Raw genomic sequence first — 24996 nt, 5'->3', positions numbered from 1 at the left:
TGTGTCGATGAATCTGAGGTGGTTAACAACCTTTTCTGGACACATCCTGATGTGGTGAAGTTTTTAAATGCATTTAATATTGTGTTCTTAATGGATTGTACTTACTGATAGGTTATATTTTTTCATATATGAGTTATAGTCATGGTTATTGAGAGATTGTGGTTCTATATGGTTATATGACATTAGTCTTACACATATAAGACCTTAGACACCACTTTTACACCAAAACCTTAAGGCAATGTTGTTATGGGTCTTTATTCTTATATAGTGTTTAACTTTGTCTTTTCTATCCAATGTGGGACTTTTTGACTCACACTTGGACTATTCCCAACATCTCCCCTCAAGGGTGAGTCCCTTGTTTTTTTTTTTTCTTTTTTCATATGATATATTTCCCTTCAGGTGTATGAGTGACCCCTTTTTTGGTTATGGTCATGCGGTCAGTCACTTCGGATATATTTCCCTTCAGGTGTATGAGTGACCCCTTTTTTGGTTATGGTCATGCGGTCAGTCACTTCGGTGACCCCTTTTTTATGGTGGTTATGGTTATGCGGTCAGTCACTCCGAACCATCGGCTCTGATACCACTGATAGGTTATATTTTTTCATATAGGTTATGGTTATAGACATGGGCATGGTTATGGCATGGGCATTGGGAGATTGTGATTCCATATGGTTATATGACATTAGTCTTACACATATAAGACCTTAGACACCACTTTTACACCAAAACCTTAAGGCAATGTTGTTATGGGTCTTTATTCTTATATAGTGTTTAACTTTGTCTTTTCTATCCAATGTGGGACTTTTTGACTCACACTTGGACTATTCCCAACACTTACAAAACCAAAAAATATTGATTGCCTTTGCTTGAGATTGTTGGTGTAATGTCAACAGGATTAACTTTCTCAGCCACATTTGCATTTTTATCAAGTGAAAGACAAAATAATTTCACTTGGGCTCTTGAAAGGCTAAGATGTCTCTTTATGACATCTAAGGATGGTCGCCAGGTTATTGTTACTGACAAGGATCCGACTTTAATGAATGTTATTGACATTGTCTTCCCTAAATGTTATCATTTTCTTTGTCGTTTCCATATTCAAAAAAATGTTCAGGCAAAATGCAAAATGTTAGTGAATTTTATTGACGCATGAGATGTTGTGCTGCAAGCATGGGAAATTGTAATGGACTGTGAAGATGAGTGTAAGTTTACCGATTGTGTTAATTGCCTTCAACTTGTTTGTCAATCATGGCCTCTATTTTTTGAATATCTTAATGACTCGTGGATCATTTCTTGTAAGAAATATTTTGTGAAGGCCTAGACAAACAGAATTTTGCATTTAGGAAATACAACATCAAACAGGTATGTTTGTATCTCATATTCAATAGTTTTTATTCATATATGGTTTATGTGATGTATTGTAAAATTTGTATCAGGGTTGAGTCTGCTCACTAAAGCCTAAAGAAAGTTCTTCGAAGTAGTATGGGAGACATATGCTCGTGTTGGGATGGAATTCACAACGTCATTATCCTGCAACAAAACGAAATAAAGACGTCTTTCGAAAGAAGTCTTAATTTGACTAGTGATTCTTACAAGGTATTGAGTTATAAAAGATTGGTGGGATATGTATCTAGATATGCCTTAGGACTCCTTGCTCCGAAGTTAGAAAGAGTTAAGAAAATAGGATTTGATACTAGTCGTTGTGGTTGTGTTTTGAGACAAACATATGGTCTTCCATGTGCTTGTGAATTAGCACAATATGACCCTGGGATGATTCCTCTGCAAGAAATTCATATAATGTGGACTAGGTTGACCTTCTCAAATGTTTCCTCTTCACAATCGCAAGGACAATTATCTATTCAAAGGAAACTTGATATGGTGCTCAATCATTTCAAAGACGTTGACATTGCAGGAAAAGTGACCATCAAACAGAAATTACTTGACATAGTTTGCCCTTTGATGACATTGTAGTTACTGCCAGCGAGTAAAAATTAAAATGAAAGGTTCACATAAAAGTCAACAAAGCGTGATCTCTCATATTTCGGACATGTTGACACCTTCATTGAGACTTCAAGATATGACACATTTGTTGTAAAGAAAGAAGATAAATTGAAGGTCAAATGTCTAATGCAAGAAAAGAGAATACCCATGTTTGATGTTTTATATCTTTGTAAGGAAATTTAAAACTAAATAATAATGTTTTTTTATTCACATTGTTAATAATTAACTCTTTCAATTTTATATTCATAAAATATCCTTTAAATTGATGCTTTAAAATTTTAACTTAGTTTTCATTATTTATTTAATGTAAGATATAGTTCACATATTACTTTTGACTAAAATAAAAATTTAAGTGTTATTTGGTTAAAATATAAAACTGTAAATTTTATATTAAAATTAAAAAATAAAAAGTACATGAGTATCATTTAATTAGTTGTGAAATGTGCTAAAAATAGAATTTCTCTCTAAAAGTTAACATATTTCTCTTGAACATGTCCTCTCTTACAACAACTATTGCTTAAATAGTAGTATATTGTTTTCAAATAGATTAACAAACTATCATTTATCATTATATGTAGATTGATGGTAGATAATAGAGTGAAAAGAGATAAAGGCTAGAGGAAATTGATCCATTGTATGATTTGCAAAATAAGAATGGAACCTGATCCTTCTGGTTCCATTGCTTTATCCAATTTTTGTTTTCCCTGAAATTGGGATGCAGTGAATGAAGTAATTGCACCATCTCATGTCAAGTTGCAGCAAGAGATGCTTAGTACTATTGGAGAAATGCAAGAACATGAAGCATCTCAAGCAGGCTCATGCACAGGTATTCATCACTGGTCTTCACACCAACACCTTTGCCCTAAGCAGGCTTTTGGCTTTCTGCTCCCATCCTCATCATGGAAGCCTCATCTATGCATGCAGACTCTTTCAACACATTCACCACCCCACTCTTTGCATATGTAACACTCTCATCAAAGCTTTTCTCCTCAAAGCCAAGTTCTATGACACCCTTCATGTCTTCACCAAGATGCTGCAAAGTGGTCTTTACCCAGACAACTACACCATCCCTTATGTATTGAAGGCCTGTGCTGCTCTTCATAGTTGTTCTTTGGGGCAAATGGTTCATGGGTACAGTTCAAAATCTGGTCTTTTGTTTGATATCTTTGTGGGTAACAGTTTGATGGCAATGTATTCTGTGTGTGGGGATGTTGTAGCTGCACGGTACGTGTTTGATGAAATTCCTAGGCTGAGTGCAGTGTCTTGGAGTGTGATGATATCGGGGTATGCAAAGGTGGGTGATGTGGATTCAGCTAGGTTGTTCTTTGATGAAGCACCTGAGAAGGATAGGGGAATTTGGGGTGCCATGATTTCTGGGTATGTGCAAAATAGTTGCTTCAAGGAAGGACTTTATTTATTTCGTTTGTTGCAGTTGACTGAAGTGGTGCCTGATGAATCTATATGTGTGAGCATTCTTTCTGCTTGTGCTCATTTGGGGGCTTTGGATATTGGCATTTGGATTCATAGATACTTAAATCGAGCAGCGGTGCCATTGAGCATTCGTTTAAGTACTAGTTTGTTAGACATGTATGCCAAATGTGGGAATTTAGACTTGGCTAAAAGATTGTTCGATTTAATGCCGGAGAGAGACATAGTGTGTTGGAATGCCATGATTTCTGCCATGGCTCTGCATGGAGATGGTGCAAATGCACTCAAGCTATTTTCGGATATGGAAAAGGCTGGGATGAAGCCGGATGACATAACATTCATTGCTGTTTTCACTGCTTGCAGTTATTCAGGAATGTCACATGAAGGTTTGCAGTTGCTATATAAGATGTGTAGTGTGCACAAAATGGAGCCCAAGAGTGAACATTATAGTTGTCTAGTTGACTTGTTAAGCAGAGCCGGGCGTTTTGAAGAAGCTATGGTTATGATGAGAAGAATAAGCAACTCAGGGAATGCCTCAGAAGAGACATTGGCTTGGAGAGCCTTTCTGAGTGCATGCTGCAACCATGGACAAGCCCAACTAGCCGAACGAGCAGCTGAAAGACTCTTACGGTTGCAGAATCATAGTGGGGTCTATGTTTTACTTTCTAATATATATTCAGCATCTGGGAAGCACAGTGACGCGAGAAGGGTGAGGGATATGATGAGAAACAAGGGGGTGGACAAGGTACCAGGTAGTAGCTCTGTGGAGATTGGTGGAGTAGTGAGTGAGTTCATTGCTGGCGAAGAAACGCATCCAATGATGAAAGAAATACACTCAGTTTTGGAGAAAATGCATCTGCAGCTACTAGATTAGAATCATTAGATTATAAAGTAAGTTATTTCGACCATTTCCTTTAGCTGTATGACTTATATGGAACATCAAATCTAGTGTTCCATCAACAACTTCTAGGCCTTGTCGTTTAACTCAGGGAAAATGGATGTTGGAGTTGAATTCTGAAACTGAAATGTTCATCAGACTAAAGAAAAAGAACTAAATTCATTTGTGAAATTTATAGATCCATTACACTTCAGTAGTTGAAATTCAATATAATAACCATTTTTAGACTTATGACTTTAGTTTTAATTTCTACTAAAAACAGTTCACATAAGAAATTTGTCAAAACAAACTTTAAAATGTTCTTTTAATGTTTGTTTCAGGTTAGTTTTTCTTTAAAAAAAAATACAAGGTTTTGAATATGTTTGGATAACTTACTAAAATGATGCAATCAGAAAAATACAGTACAATTAGGTTAATACATAATGATACTTGTAAGCTTAGGCAGCTTAATCCAGACTATACTTTCCTTTTCTGAGTATATGCCAAAATGAAGCAAATGCTCTCATTAGAGTCCAACAGGGATTCATTTTCATTTCGTGCATAGTAACACTCTTTTACTGAAAAATATGTAATATCATTCTTCAATTTTGAAGCTGATAACAAGAGTTCATGACTATATATTACAACTTGTTGGAAACGTGGAAAGCTCTTAAATAGTAAACTAAAAACGACTGTTTATTACCACAAGACAGATTAGACAAAATTGAATTACCTATGTGGGTATTTCATTGAGGTAATTAGAGGAACAAGTTTTTTTCAATAATTATACAAGTACAGTTCCTGAAAAATTATAAATATTTAGAGCTTTTATTAAGCAAGGAAGTCTGAATCAGAAACTTCAAGCACTTTATGAAAACCAATGGGGTTGACACCAGGCCGGAATGCATTTCCTTCCAGATACCTGCCATGAGCATAGAAAAATTCTCAGTTCTTAGAACAAGATAATTGGTGATCTGCACAACTTTGTGGGAAACTCACATTTCTTTCAAAAATAGATGCTTGTAAAAGGGATCGGGAATTCTCCCTGAAAACTGATTGTGATCCAAATACCTGAAAAAGAGAGCAAAAAACCTTGAAATTGTTAAAAACTTCACAAAAATGACAACCGAGTTTCATGGAAGTATTTGAAAACATATTTATCAATCTTACTAGTAAAATGGAAAGGAAAGGAAAGTTCAAATTTTTCATTTTTTACAGAAGATTAGAATTCTGAGCCAAGTGTGTATAGTATTGAAGCTCACAGCAGCATATTAAAGACCATAGTTTTCCAGCGAGAATTAATAAATGAAAGCAAGTAAAGCATGTGTTTCTAGTTCTTAAATTGCATTAGAGAACTCTGCCTAAAAGACAGGGTTTATAAGTCTCAAAATAAAAAAGGGTAGACGCTCACATCAATTTCTATATGACTTATATACTCTGATCTGATGTTTCAATATAGCCCACACCATTGGATTTTCTGTGATGTATCCGGTTACAATACAAAAATCTTTTTCTTTTGTCGGTAAACAAATAGAACAGCAACAATAACTTTATCCCAGTAGGTGAGGTTAACTATGTAGATCAGATAATGCTGTTGAACTCAGTGAACAACCAAATTGTATAAACTAATAAACTTTACCATTATCCATCTTACAGGCTTCTTTTACCTCAAAACTCATTCTACACAATAAGCCAAATTTGTTCGACCACTTAATTTTCTAATTCTTCCATGCTACATATAAATACTTATCTATCCCATTTTTCTTTGAACATAGCTATCCCATCTTTCTTTGATATCTTCATCTGTAACAGTAACTTGGAAATTCTTTTAATCTTTAATACATCTTGGTCCAAAATTCTTGATTTCTTTTCCCTACTTCTGGCAAGCTTATTATATATGTGCTCTTCATTAGCTAAAACTCTGCAACCGCTTTGAATAATGTCTCATTCACAACTTTCACTACCTCATTTCTATGTTCCCAATATCTTGCCCAATTTTTAGTATTATTGGACTCGTGTAAATCATTAAAACACTCTTTTATTTCTTTCCTCGAACACTTACATTCCACCACCAAGATTTCTTATCACTTGGTCCAAAACTTTTTAATTCATCCATTTGATTTATCACTTGATCCATTACTTCTATAAGTGATTACATGTTTCTCTCATTTCCTAAAAGAAGCCTGCCTAATCTTGAAATCACATCACTGAGATAAAAAATAAACTGTCTCTCCTCATCAGATCTCCAAAACCAAAACCACCATGAACTCTTCTTGTTAAGTATCTTGCCCCAATAGCAACATATCTATTTAAATCCCTGCCTATGAGTATCTTTTCCTCTCGAGGAAAACTTTGATCCAAAATATTTTCAAAATTTCTCTTTCAAAAGTGCTTATGATCCTACTTGTGGTGCATAAGCACTAATTAATAATATTATTAGTCTCCAATGTAATTTTTACGGTAAAATTTAGTCCCAAATTCTTACTTCCACCACTTTCCCCCATTAATACCAATTTTGTCATTACCTCCAAATTTCTTAGAGTACACCAAAGGTTAACTCGTGCAGTATCTGGCTCTGTACCTTTTTCTCCAACACCTTTAGTTTCTTGAAGACGCATAATGTTAATCTTTCTCTGAATCATATCATCCACTACCTCCAAAAAGTCACCAATCAAAATAACAATATTTCAACTACTAAATCTAATAAGGTCCTCCAACACAAGACTAGCTTCTCCATTAACATTTGTCTGAAAAAGGTGAGGACCCTTCCTCATTCAAAGAATAAGTATATTATAAAATAAAATAAAAGATATATAAGTAGAAACAAAATGCGAAATCAAGAGTTTCACGAAAAATTAAAAACAATTTAGTCCTTACTCATTGTACAACACTTCTAATGAAGATTCCAATCAACACAAGATAGACAAACTTACAAGTATGTCAATTTAGGAATATGAGCAATGCTAGATGGTATAACTCCTGCCATTTTGTTGTAGGACAGGTACCTGCCTCCAACATACAATAAATGTTACGGAAATTCCAAGAATAAGAGATAGATCTTGAAAAGAGTAAAATTATTGTAAAGCAGTACTATTCTCTTCCTCCCTGTCTCTCTCTCTCTCTCTCACACACACACACACGCACACAAGCTCAAAGGAGGGAGGACGAATGAAAAGTGGTACAAAAGGATAAAATGAAAAACAGCACTCACAATATTTCAAGACTGGTTAAGTTAGCAAGTTGTGCAGGTACTCCTCCAGTAAAATAATTATTGTTTAGATATCTGGTTCCACAAAAGAAAAAAAAACATTAAAATTTAGACAACATTATTTAAAACCAAATGGTAACATATTGAGGAAAATAATTCAGCAGCATTAACTTACAGATTGCGTAGTGATGGAAAGCAACCTTCAATACGAATGAGTTCCCTTAAGGTACCCACCAAATGATTGTTACCAGCATCCCTATAAAGTATAACAGTATTAGGAAACGTTAAGTACGATGATAGTGTACTCTGCACTATAAGATTATTAAACTAAAATGCTTTGATTATTACAAGTGCCGAAGGTTTTGTAGAGTGCCCAATTCTGGTGGTATTCTTCCAGTTAAACGGTTTTCATGGAGATGAAGATAGCGAAGGTCTGGCAGATTTGCTAGCTCCTTGGGAATTTCTCCCTTGAAACTGTTGAAGCTTAGGTACCTGCAAAATGATATGACATTACACTTACAATTCTAAATATATTAAATGGTAAAAAAAGGACAAGCAAGCCCAAAGACATAGCAAGGTAAGAGTTACTCACAGATGTGTTAAACTTTTTAGCTGACCAATTTCTGGAGGAATTGCATCCTGTAGTTTGTTCCATCTCAAATTTCTGGAAGTAAAGAAAGGTCAATAATGAACCAATATTACACCTTAGAATAATGATTATTAGATGATCAACCACTGTTTAACTAAAAACCCAGTAAAAAGCAAAATCTTCCTAAATAAACAACAGTTGTTAACAGAAAAATGTAGTATAAATCATTGTACTGCGTCAAGCATAAGTATCAGAACAAAAAATGCAGAGAGAAAGCAAAAGTGAACAGGGATCAGGAAATTCATACAGTATTTTAAGACGCTTCAACCGTCCAATTTGAGGAGGAATAGGCCCTGTCAACTTGTTATTATGAAGATCACTGCCATAAGTACACAGTGAATCAACTCATAAGAACTTCAAAGGGAGAACCAAAATGGAAGCATTTCAATGATACACATATAGTAATTGTAATTAAAAGCAACAAAACAAAACGCAGATGAACTGCAGCCAAACAATGCATTATCTCAACCAGTATATCTAAATCAACCATTTATAATTAATTTCTTTAATATTTTGGAACAAATCAAAAAACACCAAGCAAATAAACTCCTCCCTATCCTGCAAACAAATATGAAAAACATACAAACAGAACACAATATCAGGCTTTCAAAGATCCAATTCCAACACAACCATAGGCATTAATCAACACCACATGTTTCTCAACCCGTTACAAGGATCACAATTAAAGGAAACATATATTAATGGAAAAAAAAAAAAAAAACTTACAGTCGTGTAAGATCCAGCAAGCTGGTAACAGCAGTAGGAAAAGGTCCCACAATCGACACCGCATATACCTCACTGAAAAACACCAAATCCCAGTTACCCCAAATTTACAAACTCAAATCTCGTCAGCAACAACTGAACTTAAAAATCAAAAACCTTTATCTTATCAATTCCAAAAAAAAAAGGACATTTTTTGCATCTTTCTAAATCAAGTGAAAATTGAGAAATGATGCTCACAGCTCGGTAACGACACGATAATCACCGACAGTGGAACACGTGACACCAGACCAAGGAGGAAGATCCCCATCACCACAAGGGTCATCACCGACCCACGCATACACCACTCTCCACCCAAGAGAAGCCTTGATCTCGTTCAAAGCCTTAACTGCAAAAGAAAAAATATATCGAGGAAAACATAAACAACTCCGACCCATTACAGGAAAAAGCAAAACTCAACAACCCAATTAACCGAATTGGAGAAAAGTTGAGAGAAAACGACATGGGTGAAGGGGCTGAGTTAAGTAGCTAACGTTACCGTCACGCTTTAGGGTCTTGCAGTGCGAAAGGTGGAGAATTGACAGAAGGGTAACGAAGACGAAGGGTAATGAAGTGAAGGGTGTGGGCGTCATTTTGAGGGCGCTCTGAGAAATCGGTTTTTGTTTGTTTTTGCGTTGTGGGATTGGAAACTTAGATCTGAAGTGTTGTTGGTGTGGTTGAGTGAGATGTTTGCTGTGTGTGTTGATTCAGATTTTGCAAAGGAGAGAGAAAGTGTGGGAATTTGATTTTGGTGATTGATCAATTGAAGTTGAGAGTGAGCGAACGCGGTATCATGTTGGAATATGAACATCCAACAACAACACACTCCTTGGCGTCGGCACTGAAGTTTTGATGCTGTTCTTTTCTTTCTTTTTGTTTTTTATTATATTATTTATATTATATTATTATAATTATTATATTACTTTTTTTGTTATTGGGTTTAGGCCTGTTTGGTTTGATTGGGATTGAATATGGCCTAATATCGGCTTTTGACAGTTAAAATAGCAAAATAGGAGTGTGTTGCCATTTGTCAATTTAGTTTCTTAACCTTAATAATAACAGTTATATTAATAAATTAACAAACTAGGAAATTTAATCTCTTTGAACAAGATTTCATGACTTGGATGGACAATAAATGTGTGGTTAAACCGTGAAATATAAATATTTTCCAGATTTTTAATTAATTAATATATTTAATTTGATAAATTAAGAGAATTATTATATTTATGTGTAAAATTATTCTAGTATAATTAATAATTAAAATTTAATTATTTAAAAAATAAATTATAATATTATTGTATAATAATTTCTTACAATATTTTTTATTGTAGCATTTAAATAAAAATATAAATGAGTCATGTCCCTGCTTTATCATCCTTAAAAATAATTATTTATTTTAAAATAATATTGGGAGTTAATAAATAAGTATGGAGTTAACAAGAGATAATCAATCAAGAAAAGGCAAGTTAATTATTTTTTTCTTTTTTGAAAAAGGACGAATTTAAAATGAGAAAAGGAAAAGTCTCTTTCTAAGAAGGTAAATCGAAGAAAAGTTTTCAGAAGATAAATCAATATATAAGTTGCAAACGTAATTGAAAAAACTATAAAATTATACACATTTTTCCTTGCTCAGTAAAGAGACAATTGTCGAAGTAGTGAAATAGATGTTGTGGAAATAACTTTTGAAAAAGATTATAATTAAATAATAGCATTTCGATATTAATTATATGTTTCTTATGTCTTTCTTCATCATTTACGTAACTTTCAATTTCTTCCGGGTTTATGTACTTTATATACATTAATTTTATTTATTGTTATTTAGATTTAGGCAGGGGCGGATTTTAATGGGAATAGGAAGGGGTATGGCCCTCCAAAATTTTGAATTTTTTTAATTTATAATATATATATATATATATTTAAAATTTATTAAATTTTAGGTAATATATTTTAGGAATCAATAAAAAATAAATTGTGTATTTTTTTATTTTTTTATAAAGTACAACATTTAGTATTAATAGATTATAAAACATAAAATTAAATATAATAAAAATATTTAGGTTTAATTTTTTTTGTCTTTGTTTTTGACTAAAAATTGATCATAAAATACACCAACAAAGCAAACCATCCATATTAAGAGTTTTAATTTTAATAAAAAAGTCATTGATATGTTTTAATAAATTTAACGAAATTTATCGTAAAAGATCAAATTGTATCAAATTTTCAATAATTGGGATCAAATTGAAACTAAAAACAAAACTGGAGGACCAATTTAACATTTTTAAACCAAAACATAAGTAAAAAAGAGTAATTAAACCAAATATTTATTAAGATAATTTTTATTTTCCTTCTCATCATCTTTTTAGTTCTTCACAAATTGTAATCATTTATCACTCTCATTGTAATCATTTCTCACTCTCATATGTTTTCTTTATATTTCTAAAGAAAAAAAAATAGAAACAAACTCACTATTTTTGCTCTCATTTATCATTTATCCTATCCCTTTCTTGTCTCTTGCCTCAATAATGAAAACATTATTTTTTTATCTCATGAGTTTTTTCTATATTCATTTTTTGTATGAATATAGAAGAAACATAAATAATTTATTATGTGTTTTTTCATAATCGATTTTAATTGTGACTTGACTATAATATATTTTTCTTTTAATCATTATGTGTCTCAATTATAAAAAAAAAATACTATGATAAATTATTTTTTAATGTTATTTACAAAAAAAAATATTGATAAAGAATAAAAGAATAAATTCATTTTTTAAAAGTGATAAAAAAGAAATTATTGATGAAAAGAAGATAGACTTTACTTCTTCACATATTTTGAAGCATTATACTAATTATCAATTTAGTTAAAGAAGTCATCTCTTAAAGCATTATACTAATGATTGAATCTAATGATCTCAAAATTATATTATTTTGACTTCTCCAATATTTTTTTGTCGAGATCTGCCACTAGATTTAGGAAAACTCATTTTATTTATTGTCATTTATATTTAGGTTTGAATTTGTACTATTGGTTTGTTTTAATAGTTTCCTATGTCATGTATTTAATTAAAATTATTAATGATCAAAAAATGGTTACTTCAAAATTTATAAAATTTATGACGGTTTTCTTTTATTGAATTCGTAAAATTTCAAAGTATATAAGTTTTATTTTTGCACGACAAACTTTAAAAATTAAGATATATTTAAAAGTAATATAAGTGTTTTCCTCTAATTATGATGGTGGTACAAAGATCCATTACTTTATATAATTTGTATTAAGTCCATCTTAATTACATTTTCGTTTATCTAAATTAAATCTTAAGAATTTTTTATTTAACAAAAAAATACTCATAAGTTATAAATAAAAAATGTTATAAAATAAAGTTAATAATAGAGAGAAGAAGAAAAAGAAGAAGAGATGATAAAGAAGAATATTTGTGTGTCTTATTACTGATAGGAATAGTCTTATTTATAGATACAAAATGTAATCCATAAGGATACAAATCAATCATATCAATTATATGAGTAGATGTATCAAATCAATGAACAACCATTAATTCATAACACTCCCCATTATTGGGTGTCCATTGGTAAGAGAATGTGTCTTGCTAAAACCTACTAGGAAAAACTCATTAGGATAAAAACCTAGTGAAGGAAAAAAAAAGTATAACATTTTGTATTCTTTAATACAATATTGTTCATCACATATTCTATTTCTCTCCCTCATGTATATTCACATCATTAAGATGACATAGTTCAATCTTGTGAACGAATTGCCCAAAAGTTCTCCTTGAAAAAGATTTTGTAAATAGATCCATCAAATTTTCATATGAATGAATCTTTTATATCTCTATATCACTCTTTCAATTGAACAATGCATGATTGTCTTCATATATGGTTGTTGATTCAATTTTTTTTAGGATGGACCATAAGTTTGTCACACATGTTGAATTATAGACATTAACCAAACACATTCACAACTTACCTCGTGATTGTCTTCCAATGATATTTATGTCATCTTCATAAACAACTATTATGCAAATTCATTTTCTAATATTTTCATATAAATAGAAGGACAAATATGATCCTTTCTATACCATTCTTTTAACAAGTACTCACTAAGATAGTTATACCACATACATCTTGATTGTTTTAATCAATAAAGTGACTTGTTTAATTTTATTGAATAATCCTCTTTAGAAATTGTTTTGTTGAGCAAATTAAGACCTTCAGGAAATTTCATACAAATATCATTATCAAGAGAAACGTACAAGGTTGTAATATCATCCATTAGATGTAAATGCAGACATTATTGTGTAACTAGGATAATCAAATATTGAAATGATTTGCATCAAATACTAGTGAATATGTTTCTTCACATATCAATACCAAGTTTTTTGTGAAAAACCTTGAGCAACTAACCATGTTTTGTATCTAACAATTTCACCATTATTATTTTTGTTTTTGCACAAAAAATTAACTTTACCCAACGGGTTTTACATCCTCAGGTGTGCAAAGTATATGTCCATAAACCTTTCATTTAACAAACAACTATAATTATGCTTCTATTGCATCTTTTCATTTTGGTCAATCATTTCTTTGTCGACATTCTTTAATGATTATTGGTTCTTGATCCTCATTGTCACTTATAACATTCATCATTATATTATAGGCAAAAGTCTCGTCAATGTTGACTTTGTAACATCCCGTCCGGATATTATGAATTTACTTAATAAAATAAGATAATAATATTAAATGCTCATTTATTAAGCTCCATTTTCCAAAACATGGGAAATATAAAACTTTTATTACATCCGACGTTAACTCAAATCCATAAAATTTAAAACTCAATTACAATGTCTACGGGTAGTAATATGAAATATTACAAATTCTTTAAAAACTCATAAAATATAAAACTCTGAGAAAGTCTTCTGCACTAACATGGTCATACACATAATTAAAATAATAACAATTAAATAACACATAAATAGCATACATAGGACTTGAACCTAAGTTCTCTCACACAATTAAAGTACTATCAACCACTTGAGCTAGTACTTTTCCACATTATAACAATCTCCATTAAATGCCATAAAGGCTCCCCTACCCGTATTTATTAAATAATTAGCTGGCATGTGCCTCATGAAATCTTCCATAGTCACGGGACGAGTAGGTGCGACTCTGGCTCTGGGTTGTGCTGCATTAGGCTGCATCGCGTCCACCATCCTGTGAATCGCATGTGCAATCTCATCAGCCCCAGTATTATCCCTCCTTCTTCTGTTTGCCAAAGCTTGTGCCCGCCACATTTCAGCTGAATTAAACCACACAACTTAAGTCATGACTATGCAAACAAAAGGCTTAACACAAAAGAATTAACACACTGACTCGTAAGCGGAACACGATAAGCTCACTCCCCATAGACCCCAAAAATCTTTTGAAAACCATTGTTCTAATACCAAATGTAACATTCCGTCCGAATATTACGAATTTACTTAATAAAATAAGATAATAATATTAAATGCTCATTTATTAAGCTCCATTTTCCAAAACATGGGAAATATAAAACTTTTATTACATCCGACGTTAACTCAAATCCATAAAATTTAAAATTCAATTACAATGTCTACGGGTATTAATATGAAATATTACAAATTCTTTAAAAACTCATAAAATATAAAACTCTGAGAAAGTCCTCTCCCAACTTGCCCCGCTCCGGCTCTATGCCTTACTAGATCCACCTACAACATCGACTACTCCCGTGTACCATGTACACGATCATCGCCAAACACAAGAAGATAGGGTGAGCTAATAGAATAAAATATATGCATCAATTTATATAACAAAACACACACAATCCAAGGAACTCCATCCTTTGGTCTCATCTCACATGGATGCCAACATGTAATCCATGTTTTACATCTTTGATTGATAGTCTCAAGATATCGTTGCTGCCAGCCTACAAGCTACCACTCGTAGAACACATGCGGGAACACTCGTTATTCCGAGCCACAACTCAAAGAATGCTCGTATTACCCTCCATCCTGAGCCACAACTCCAGGAATACTCCAGCATTTGACCCTTGAGATATTGCCCAAAGCCTCGTAGACCACGCACATCCAAAGTAAGAAAAACACGATGTCTGGTTCATCAAAAAAATTGCCTGGTACTCCACACGAGTTGCCAGACACAAAAGGCTTCCAGACCGCCTGGCGAGGGACACGTGCTGCCATGCGCCAAATCCAATCTCCACCGTTAAAAGTGAAGAACTACATGTTATGGACAACCTATCAAAATTTTACCTAAATCAAACGGTTAATGAATCGAGAAATACAGTTTTACGAAAACTGCGCAAATCGGAAAAAAATGATGGCGCTTATCGCCCAGAAATCACGAAGGTTGTGCCTGGCGGTGCAAAACAGGCGCCCGACGGTTCCTGTACCGTGAAAAGTACGAAAAACAACATTTTTCGTGAACAGAACACCATGCACGTCTCTAGTATGGCGCCTGGCGGCCAATTGGGTGCCGCTAGGCTGTTCCTGCAGTTTCAAGAATCCAGCAACCCTTCCCTTGCGCCTACGAACCTCAACTAGCCCAACCATCCCAATTTCCTTCAGTTTCGACTCAATACTCACCACTCAAAGGTTTAGGATCACAATTCATCGAATAAGTTTGTAGTTCATTACGCAATTTGTTATACAATTTCTGAAAACCCCAATTCTTCCACCCTAACATTCATTCATAGCCAATCTCATTTGATTCCTTCGCACTACCATGACTTTTCACAATTAATCCCTTCCTTTTGGTCCAAATGTTGCTAAAATGCCTTTTCCACCAAACCAAAGCAACCCAGAACATGTAGAACCCGAAAATCAAACCAAAACGAAAAACATCGCCTGGCGGGTGTTCTTCACCACCAGACAAATCATGATCAACCCAGAAAACTGGGTGGCGGGGCTTGCGTCGCCTGGCGATACTAAGCTCACCGCCAGGCAGTTCCTATTAGGAACCCAGAAAAATAGGCAAAATGCATGTGTCGCTTGGCGACAGTTCATCACCCGCCAGGCAGTTTCTGAAAAAATTCCTAGAAACGCGAAATTCAACAAAAATAGACATTGATCATGCAATAACATATGATACAACATACATTTAATTATTAACCAATTAAAATGACGTTAATCAGCTCCCCTAACCTGAAATTTCCTTTGCTTAGAGTTTGAATTACGAGTCTTCCCTTAAGCACCAATGCCCTCCCTTTGATTCCTTCCAAAAAAAAAAACTCTTCTTTTCACACCAGAATCACAATTTTCTCTCTGGAATTTAGCTCCTCACAAGCAGCCTCAGAAAACCTCTTTCTCTCCCTTAATTCACCTTTTAATTAGGTATTAAGGGTGATTAATTGCCAAAACGAAAATTATCTCATTGATGGTGGTAATTGCCATTCAAGCACAATTATGAGATGGTTTTTCAACCCTTACTTGACTGCCCATTCAGCTAGGATTTCCTCTGCCCTTTCACATTCAAGCCAAAACTAATTTTGCAAAAAGAAAGTTTACTTTGGTTCTACCAAGGTTTGAACTCATAACCAAACCAATGTCATCCTAATGCACAACCACTCAACCAATTCATGTTTCATGATAATTCTTATAATTATAAGGTTTTATTATCACTCAACATGGTCATGCACATAATTAAGATAATAACAATTAAATAACATACATAGGACTTAAACCTAAGTCCTCTCACACATTTAAAGTACTCTCAACCACTTGAGCTAGTACTTTTTCACATCATAACAATCTCCATTAAATTTCATAAAGGCTCCCCTACCCGTATTTATTAAATAATTATTTATTTAATTATTTAAATTTCACGGGTCTTACAGACTTCATTTTAGTTCCATATTATCTTATTCATGATATAAATTATTGAGATCTCATCATTTCCAACTATTTCAAGTACCTTAGGTTATTTTGGAACTGACTCATTAATTATGTCAAATAAATATTTTTGGGATTTTTACCTTTTTTATTCGGTCATCCTGTATTTTAGCTCATTTTCTCATTCAAGAGGTTTTATCTTTGAAACCAATAGGTCTACCACGCTTCAAGCGTGTCTTTGGAACCAACAGGCCCACCATGTTTAGGCGTGTTATGAATTAATATAAATTATATTTAGACCATTATAGAATGATAATATATATATATATATATATATATATATATATATATATATATATATATATATATATAATAGTTATCTTTTTTCTATCAGTAAAAACATCTAATAATTAATTGGGTAATTTTGTAAATGAACTAACTAACTTTTGAACTTCCAGTTCACATTCTTTTGTACAAGGATCCAGACGAGATAATGATAATTCATTCCAACTAATATCTTTTTCCAATTATATTCTTTCTCTCCCTAATGTTGAAAAAATTTATTCATCATATTGACAATAAAAAAATTGAACTGTAAATAAGTCTTCTGTTGATATTTCAGGATATTTTATTATTGATGGAGAATCATATTCAACATATATTTTCAATCGTCTTTGAGGACCCATCATAGCCCCTTTTGGTGGGAAAATTAAAACATATATAGTCCACCTAAAAATTAGAAATATTAGGCTATTGACAAAAAAATTAACTTCATAATAGAATATTTGTGATAACTTGTTGGCTTGATGTGAATCAATACTATAACATGCAAAACTGCATATCTCTAAGTAGTCATGGGAAGATTAGCTCTCATAAATAATGGTCTTGCAACCAATTTTAAACATTTTATTAGTGATTCTCCAAGTCCATTTTTAGTATGAAAATGTACTATTGGGTGTTCAACTTCAATTACGATTGATATACAATATTCATGAAAAGCATGAGATGTATGTGATCATAAATATGTATGTGATCATCTAGTTGATGCATCAATTAAAACCGTGAAATATCTAAATGGTCCACATGATGTGTGTATTAAACCACAAATATCACCCTATATTCGTTCTAAAAATGAGATTAACTCATTTCTAATTTTATTGGTGATGGTCTTATTATTAACTTTCATTTGTGAATGTGCATTACATGAGAAATCATTAGACTAAAGAATTTTTTACTCTTGAGTGAGTATCCATGATGTGGACCGGTGCACAAATTCACCAAAAAAGGATTAATAAAACATGAGATATGGATATGAGAAAATTTTGACAGAATCTAGAAATTAGCAATGAGGAAATATTAACAAAGGAACAAAAAAATTGGTAAGGAAGAGGATGGGCGCCATAAACAATTGATGTTTGATAAGCCCTAATGATCACCACAAGAATTTTGGTGAATTATTGATAAGACCAATGGTTCAAGGAAGAACCCTAGAAGAGAATAGCTCTCACACTTCAGAAAAATTCACATCCAAATTTGTCTCTTCACTCACATCAAACTGACTTATACAAAGTAGTTCTCACATACTAAAGAAAACAAGTAAAAGATAAATTAATTATCAGCATTATAAGCATAATTAAAATGCCTTGGTGGTTAATTGAGACCTAAATAAGCTTGGGGTCTTGGTCTCAAAATAGTCATAGGCACTTTATTATAACTAATTATTATTTTATATTTATTTTAAATGTCTAAGTCATTATTGGCCTTAAATGATTAGTACATTTTGAATTGTTTTGGCCTCTAAATCCTTCTCCTTAGGTGTAGCTTCAAGGATTGTTGCCACCACTTGCTGCATTGATTCCTCTATCTTCTTTGTCCTAGCTCTAGTCATAGGCCCTCTAATTAATTGTGTTGAACCTTGATCAACTTCAATGTCCTCATCAGTCCACATGAGTTTTTCAACTATTTTTTGCATCATAATAGATCCATGATAACCCAACTAATCATACCAAACAAGGAACTCAATTTTATTCATAAGCTTATGGCTTATAATTACATGTGTTTCAATTGCACTAATATAGTGTAGTACAAGCCATAAAAGAAGGCTGATAATTTCTCCAATACACATTTTTTTACTAAACTCAATTCTCCAATACAATTTTTTTTATTCAACTCAATTCTAGTGATATAAAGATATTTTCTATCTCATTCATTGTTTGTCTCAATATGATATCCATTTAAAAAAAATATCCTTAAAACATAATAAGTTTCAATAAAGTTCTTGATAGAAGTACACTAACTCTTTTGGAGGCTTCAAATATATTTGTAATACCATAGATAATGTTAATATTGACTTTTCGCATAGCCAAACAAGACAAAAAAATATTATTACTTTTAAGAATTGTATGAGTTGTTGCACTACAAAACACTATATATTTATTAGTCTATACAACACTACTACAAACCAAATGATCATATATATAATTAAATTTTAATGTACTTAATAATCTCAACTCGTTGAAGGTACCACCCAAAATTAATCAACTCCATAGGTCATATATTATCATAAATATCAATAAAACTAAGTATAAAACACCATTTTCGAAAAACTTTGAACCTTTATATATGTATATATGTATAGTAGAAATAAATCAAAACCACGAATCCATATCAAAACTTCTATTTCACATTTTTACACATAATATGTATATTTTAATATATCATTAACTTAAAATATTTCCATTTGTAATATATATATATATATATATATATATATATATATATATATATATATATATATATATATATATATATATATTGCTTCATTCACAATTTTATAACAATTATGATAGAAGATCTATATAATAATAAATGCTCATCCTACACTCAAATGAGTGACATTCATATGACCATAATCAAAATCACCATCAAATAGTGTTTCTATGCTCTTTTCCTTATTTTTTTAATATGCTTTGGTGTATGACAATTACAACTCAAATGACATTTACCATCACAATGATAACTAACTATATTTTCATCTTATTTGTCATTATTTTCATTTTTTCTTTTCCATTTTACACATTATTGTTTCATTTCTGATTTGAAAATTTCTTTATGATCATGTCCACAACCATGACCTCTAGCACGACCCCAACCACAACCACTATCAAGGGCACAACTATGACCATGAAAATATGAATCAGAGATAATGCTGCATTCACTTCTAGGAATGATTTTTCATTAAATACTTCATTGTTTTGTTCAACTACAAAAGACATGAAATAAATTCAGAATATTTATGAAATCTTTTTTCACAATATTGTTGTTGCAGAAGCAAATTAGTTATTTAGATGCTTTATTTCTTTCTTTAATGACATCACCAAGACTCAGTGTATCAAAATGTATTTCAACTTTAATATCCAATATAAGTAATTCTTCCTTGTAATATCAAGAATCACATATTTAAATTTTGTAAGATTTAACATATTTAAAACTAGTATATAATAATAATAATAATAATAATAATAATAATAATAATAATAATAATAATATTTGTAGTGATGTTCCACAGTTGATGAGAGTAACACTATGGTACTTCCCAGACGTGATGAGAAATTTAAGACCAAGATATAGCAATTTGCAATGTTGTATATAATATTTTGTCCAAAATTTAAGCGAATATACTCATAAAAATTCAGATGCACAACTTTTCTAAAAGTGAGCTATTAGAAATGATGCATCAACTTCTACCGTTGATGAGAGTAACACTATGATACTTTCCAAACGTAATGAGAAATTTAAGACCAAAATATAGCAATTTTCAATGTTGTATATAATATTTTGTCCAAAATTTAAGCGAATATACTCATAAAAATCATATGCACAACTTTTCTAAAAGTGGGTCATTAGAAATCATGCATCAATTATATATATATATATATATGATTAATGTCGAATTTTGGATTTTGATCAATAAATAGAGTTAAAAATTGGTAGAGTGAGTAATTTTCTTTTGCTACATACATCATATTTATTCATGAACAATATTAATTCCTAACTCAGCTTTTATAAAAGAACTTTTAAATCAGTAAATCTGACAATAGAGTTTGGAACTACTTTTCATGACTATAATTGATGATATATTTGTATGTTTATCAATAAATCATATGAAAACCCCATGATTTGACAAAGATAGTTCTTTTTATCTTGCTATCTATGAAGTCTAATTAGGTACTGTATATGGAAATAATGTGTTTAATGGTCATTAAAAACTGTATTATTAGTGTAGGAATTGCTATATATCTGAAAATGTTTTCCTTTGTCTCTTGGAAGCTTATAGGCATATACTTTCACAACATCACAATGTTCCTTCATGCCAAACAACTCCATGCTTATGCATGAGCCTGGATGTGCTTTTTCCCACATAATTTGTTTTCACTTGCCCACACATCTCATCAAAATTCTTAGCTTTTTCTCATGCTACCTTCCAATTTAAACCCAATAAAATCCACATTACTCACTCTCTTTTGTCACCACTTTCTCCATCGACAACCCTCTTTCAATGCTCATTCTTCACTCTTTCCTAGCTTCTTCATTTCTCTCTATTCAGTTCTCTACTCTTAGGTTGTATTCTTTTGAGAGAAAGGATTAGAGGGTAAGGAGAAGGAAGAGATCTTCATGATGAAATTGGTGTTGTTTCTTTTAAGTGATTCATAAGTGATTTTAGAGTGGATTAGAGAGTAAAATCTGTGAAAATTTGTGACTAAATTGACTGATATGATATATTAAAAAAAAATTAATAGAAAAAAAAATAGATTACCAAGATGTCCTATTGTTATAGGTAATATAAAATTATATATAAATAATTTAAAATTATTTTATAAATTTTATTAAATGATTGAAAATATAAAAAAAATGTTTATAAAAAAATGAATAATACAATATATTTTGTATAGAAATAAATTTAATATATAAGGTGGAAAATAATTAATTTATATGAATTTTTTTTTCTTTTTAATATTAATTTTAGAAGTAATAATTTTTATTATAATCGTAATAAAGTATTATTACCGTTAACATATAATTAAGTAAGTGAACTAAAACTATCACGTATATTAATTTTAACCGCTAAATTATATGTAACAAAAATTAAATAATAAAAGATAATTTGGTAAATTCAGTTGTGTCATCCTCTAATTTTATTATAGATGTTGAGATTAAATTTTTAGTCTATTCCTCCAATCATCTCTTTTCGTTATCTTGTATCACCTCAAAAAAATTACACCGCTCACCTCCTCGTAATCTTTTCTTAATTTTTCTAAATAATACATCCAACTAGAAAAACACTGCCTTAAAAATTTGGCCGTAACTTCACTTGTTTAAGAATTTCCAACACTTCATGTTTGATTCCTTTACCCTATAGTCTTCTTTTAGTTGCTTGAAATGACTAGTTTCGAATCTTATCCATTTGCATATAATGTTTTTGTTTTACGAGGTATCTTCACTTCGATATCGCTTTCACTCTTCACCATGAAACATGATTTTAAAAAGCTTAACTTTTATTATAGTTTCTAATTGTTACATCTGCATGTAAAACTGTTTTGTATTATTATCAAATACCCCAAATTATTGTTGATATAAGTTATATCATAGAATAAAAACAAAACTTAATTAGCATGGATAACTATTTATGATTGACTGGTATCCACTAACCGTAAAAATATATGATATATTAAATTCATATGTTTAAGTAGAAATTTAATTTTATAAAATATTTTTGATGAATTCGTTTTCATTTTTTTAACTTTTAAAAGTAAAGATGATTAAAGTGATTTGGTAGAGGAAATTATTTATTAATTTGTTAATTCGTTTTAAAGACACTAATTTATTTATAAATTAACTTATTGGAGTTAAGTATAGTTTTTTTTATTTAGATTTATGTTTTTGACTTATTTTTTATGAAAATGAAAAAAAAACTTTTATTTTGACATTTATTCCTTTAAAAGTATACCAAAAATGTACCTGCAAATTCAACCACACAAAAGTTTTGTTTTAAAGCCAATTTAGTCTTATCTAAGTCTTCAAAAACCAATCTAGTTCTTTCACTGAATCGTATATTTAATTAATTACATCCTCCTTTGATCCCAAAAAGGAACTCCTAATCAGATTTTAGATAAAATTCCTATGACAACATATATATTTTACTTCAAAATTTAGTCCAGATTTAGCTACACAAGAATTCCAAAATATAACTCACACCAACCATATCTTGTAATCACTACATAAAAATAGACATTTAGAATCAACTTATGCTAACAAATAAAAGTTGATGTTAATTAGCTAGGAGCATCGGATTTGTGTTGTACATTAGCTTCGGTTTTTGAAAACTGACACCGATTAAATGATATTATTAATTTTTAAATTAAAAAAATTTAGTATCGGGTTTTTATTTTAAAAATTATTTAATTTAGAGTTAGTTAAACCAACACTTAATAAAATATATTTTTAATATTAGTTTATTTTATTTTAGTTTGACCGACGTTAAAAACAATATTTTCAAAAGAAAAAGGAAAATTTCACAATATTATTTAACAAAATAAAATACAAATGAAAAAAGAAATATGCATGGATGAAATACATGAATGTGATGAAGGAGTCGAGGAGAAAAGTTTGATTCAAAGAAATGAGGAGAAAAGTATAAAAGTAAGAGTGTGTGAATAAATGAGATAATCATTGTAACCCAATTAAAAGTGTGTGAATGAAAGAAATAAACGTGAACGATGATGGTAAGGATATTTATATCAAAATTGAGAGAGAAAAAATATTAAATGAGAAAATATGGCATATTTAAATATGTGCCTTCAAATTAAAAATAATTTATGGTTCTTTAATATTATACACTAACTTAAATAAATATAAATATTAAAAATAAAAAATATTAATATCAACTTTAAACAAACCTTATTTATTTTTAATATTTATTTTAATTAAATAATAATATAACACTAACATAAATATTTATATTTCTAAAAAATTAAAAGCAATGTTTTTAATTTTTTTTAAATTAAATTATCTGCTGTATTGCCTTAGAGTCCGCTAAACCGACTCTATTAGTGTCCAATGTTGAGTAAACTCTATTTGCTTTGATTAATCAATGCTACAACAAATGTTTTTGATAAAAAAAATTATGTATTTTAACTTATTTTTTCTAAAACAAATAATAAGCTTTTATGTCGCATTAAAGTTAGCTAATCCAACACTAATAGGTTACGTACGTTACACCTTTTACTCCTAAGTACTACTTTTTTTTTCCTATTATTTCAAATACATCATGCAATTATCACTCACATATACTTTCAAATTGAATTTCCTTTGTTATATAAATTGGAAAAGATAAATTGTTGTACATGTTGCTTATCTTGATAATGAAGGGCAGTACTAACTACCACCCACTTACCAAACTAATTTCAAACATAATTAACAATCTTGCAAGTAAGAAAAAAATGATAAAGTATTTTCCATTTTGTTAGAAGTCTCATATCGACTAGAGATAAGGTCAATTCACAATATATAAGTGGGTGTAATTCTCACCTTATAAGCTGGTTTTGCGGGATTATTAGACTTAAATCTCACTTTTAACATAGTATCAGAGCTAGGTTAGAGTCTATCCTAACGAACTTTCTTGGATATTCTATTCTATCCGATATTGGACCGTTAATGGACCATCCACTAATTTATTGTCCCACGCATGAAAGGAATATATCTCCGTCAAATATCGTTTTGGACATTCTGTTACATTCGATATCGTCTCGCGCACAAAATGAATATATCTCCATTCTTATGGAAATGGTGCATGCGTCTAATTGTATAAATGTTAGATATTTTTAACTAATATCTCTATATATTAAACACGAAAACGACCAATGTGGAAAAAATCACGGGAAAAAATCAAAAGAAAAATTAAAATAATTAAATTTTATTGAAAGAATAAAAATAACAAATGAACAATAAATTGATTAAGTTTGAAGTCTTTGGTTGAACATTTTTTTTTTAACAAAAATAATACGTTTAGGATAAGTTGTTTTATTTTAAGTGGCTAACTATACTATTGTTGGACAGATTTATTAGAATTATTAATAATGTTATATTCTCCAAGGAAGACTTATAATCGCTATTCTCTCTTAAACAAGGATATATGTTATTATTAA

The 24996-nt window shown here is 30.8% G+C and overlaps 1 protein-coding gene and 1 pseudogene across 1 annotated transcript; one reads left to right on the top strand and one right to left on the bottom strand.

Annotated features, from left to right (window-relative positions):
• Window positions 1-2577: 2577 nt before the first annotated feature.
• On the top strand, window positions 2578-4495 carry LOC114173191 (pentatricopeptide repeat-containing protein At2g20540 pseudogene; annotated as a pseudogene).
• Window positions 4496-4876: 381 nt separating this feature from the next.
• On the bottom strand, window positions 4877-9773 carry LOC114174034 (Leucine-rich repeat (LRR) family protein). The gene is made up of 11 exons (XM_028058772.2): window positions 9419-9773; window positions 9121-9268; window positions 8887-8958; window positions 8408-8479; window positions 8104-8175; window positions 7860-8003; window positions 7687-7767; window positions 7515-7586; window positions 7237-7308; window positions 5303-5374; window positions 4877-5225 (listed from the first exon to the last, which is right to left on the bottom strand). The coding sequence occupies exons 1-11, from the start codon at window positions 9510-9512 to the stop codon at window positions 5135-5137; spliced, it is 990 nt and encodes a 329-aa protein (XP_027914573.2). The 5' UTR covers window positions 9513-9773; the 3' UTR covers window positions 4877-5134.
• Window positions 9774-24996: the final 15223 nt, after the last annotated feature.

Source organism: Vigna unguiculata, chromosome 2, assembly GCF_037176805.1.
Source record: "Vigna unguiculata cultivar grain cowpea cultivar isolate G323 ecotype 2 chromosome 2, ASM3717680v1, whole genome shotgun sequence".
Taxonomy (NCBI): Eukaryota; Viridiplantae; Streptophyta; class Magnoliopsida; order Fabales; family Fabaceae; genus Vigna; species Vigna unguiculata.
The sequence above is the reverse complement of the archived record's forward strand: the minus strand, read 5'-3'. Positions and strand labels throughout refer to the sequence as shown.

Excerpts from the sequence above, each read along its gene's own strand:
- LOC114174034 (XM_028058772.2), bottom strand. The coding sequence starts at position 9,512 with ATGACGCCCACACCCTTCACTTCATTACCCTTCGTCTTCGTTACCCTT. Across the intron at positions 8,959-9,120 it reads TATCGTGTCGTTACCGAGCT|TGAGGTATATGCGGTGTCGA; the intron begins GTGAGCATCATT and ends GGTGTTTTTCAG. Across the intron at positions 8,176-8,407 it reads TTGAAGCGTCTTAAAATACT|AAATTTGAGATGGAACAAAC; the intron begins GTATGAATTTCC and ends CTTTACTTCCAG.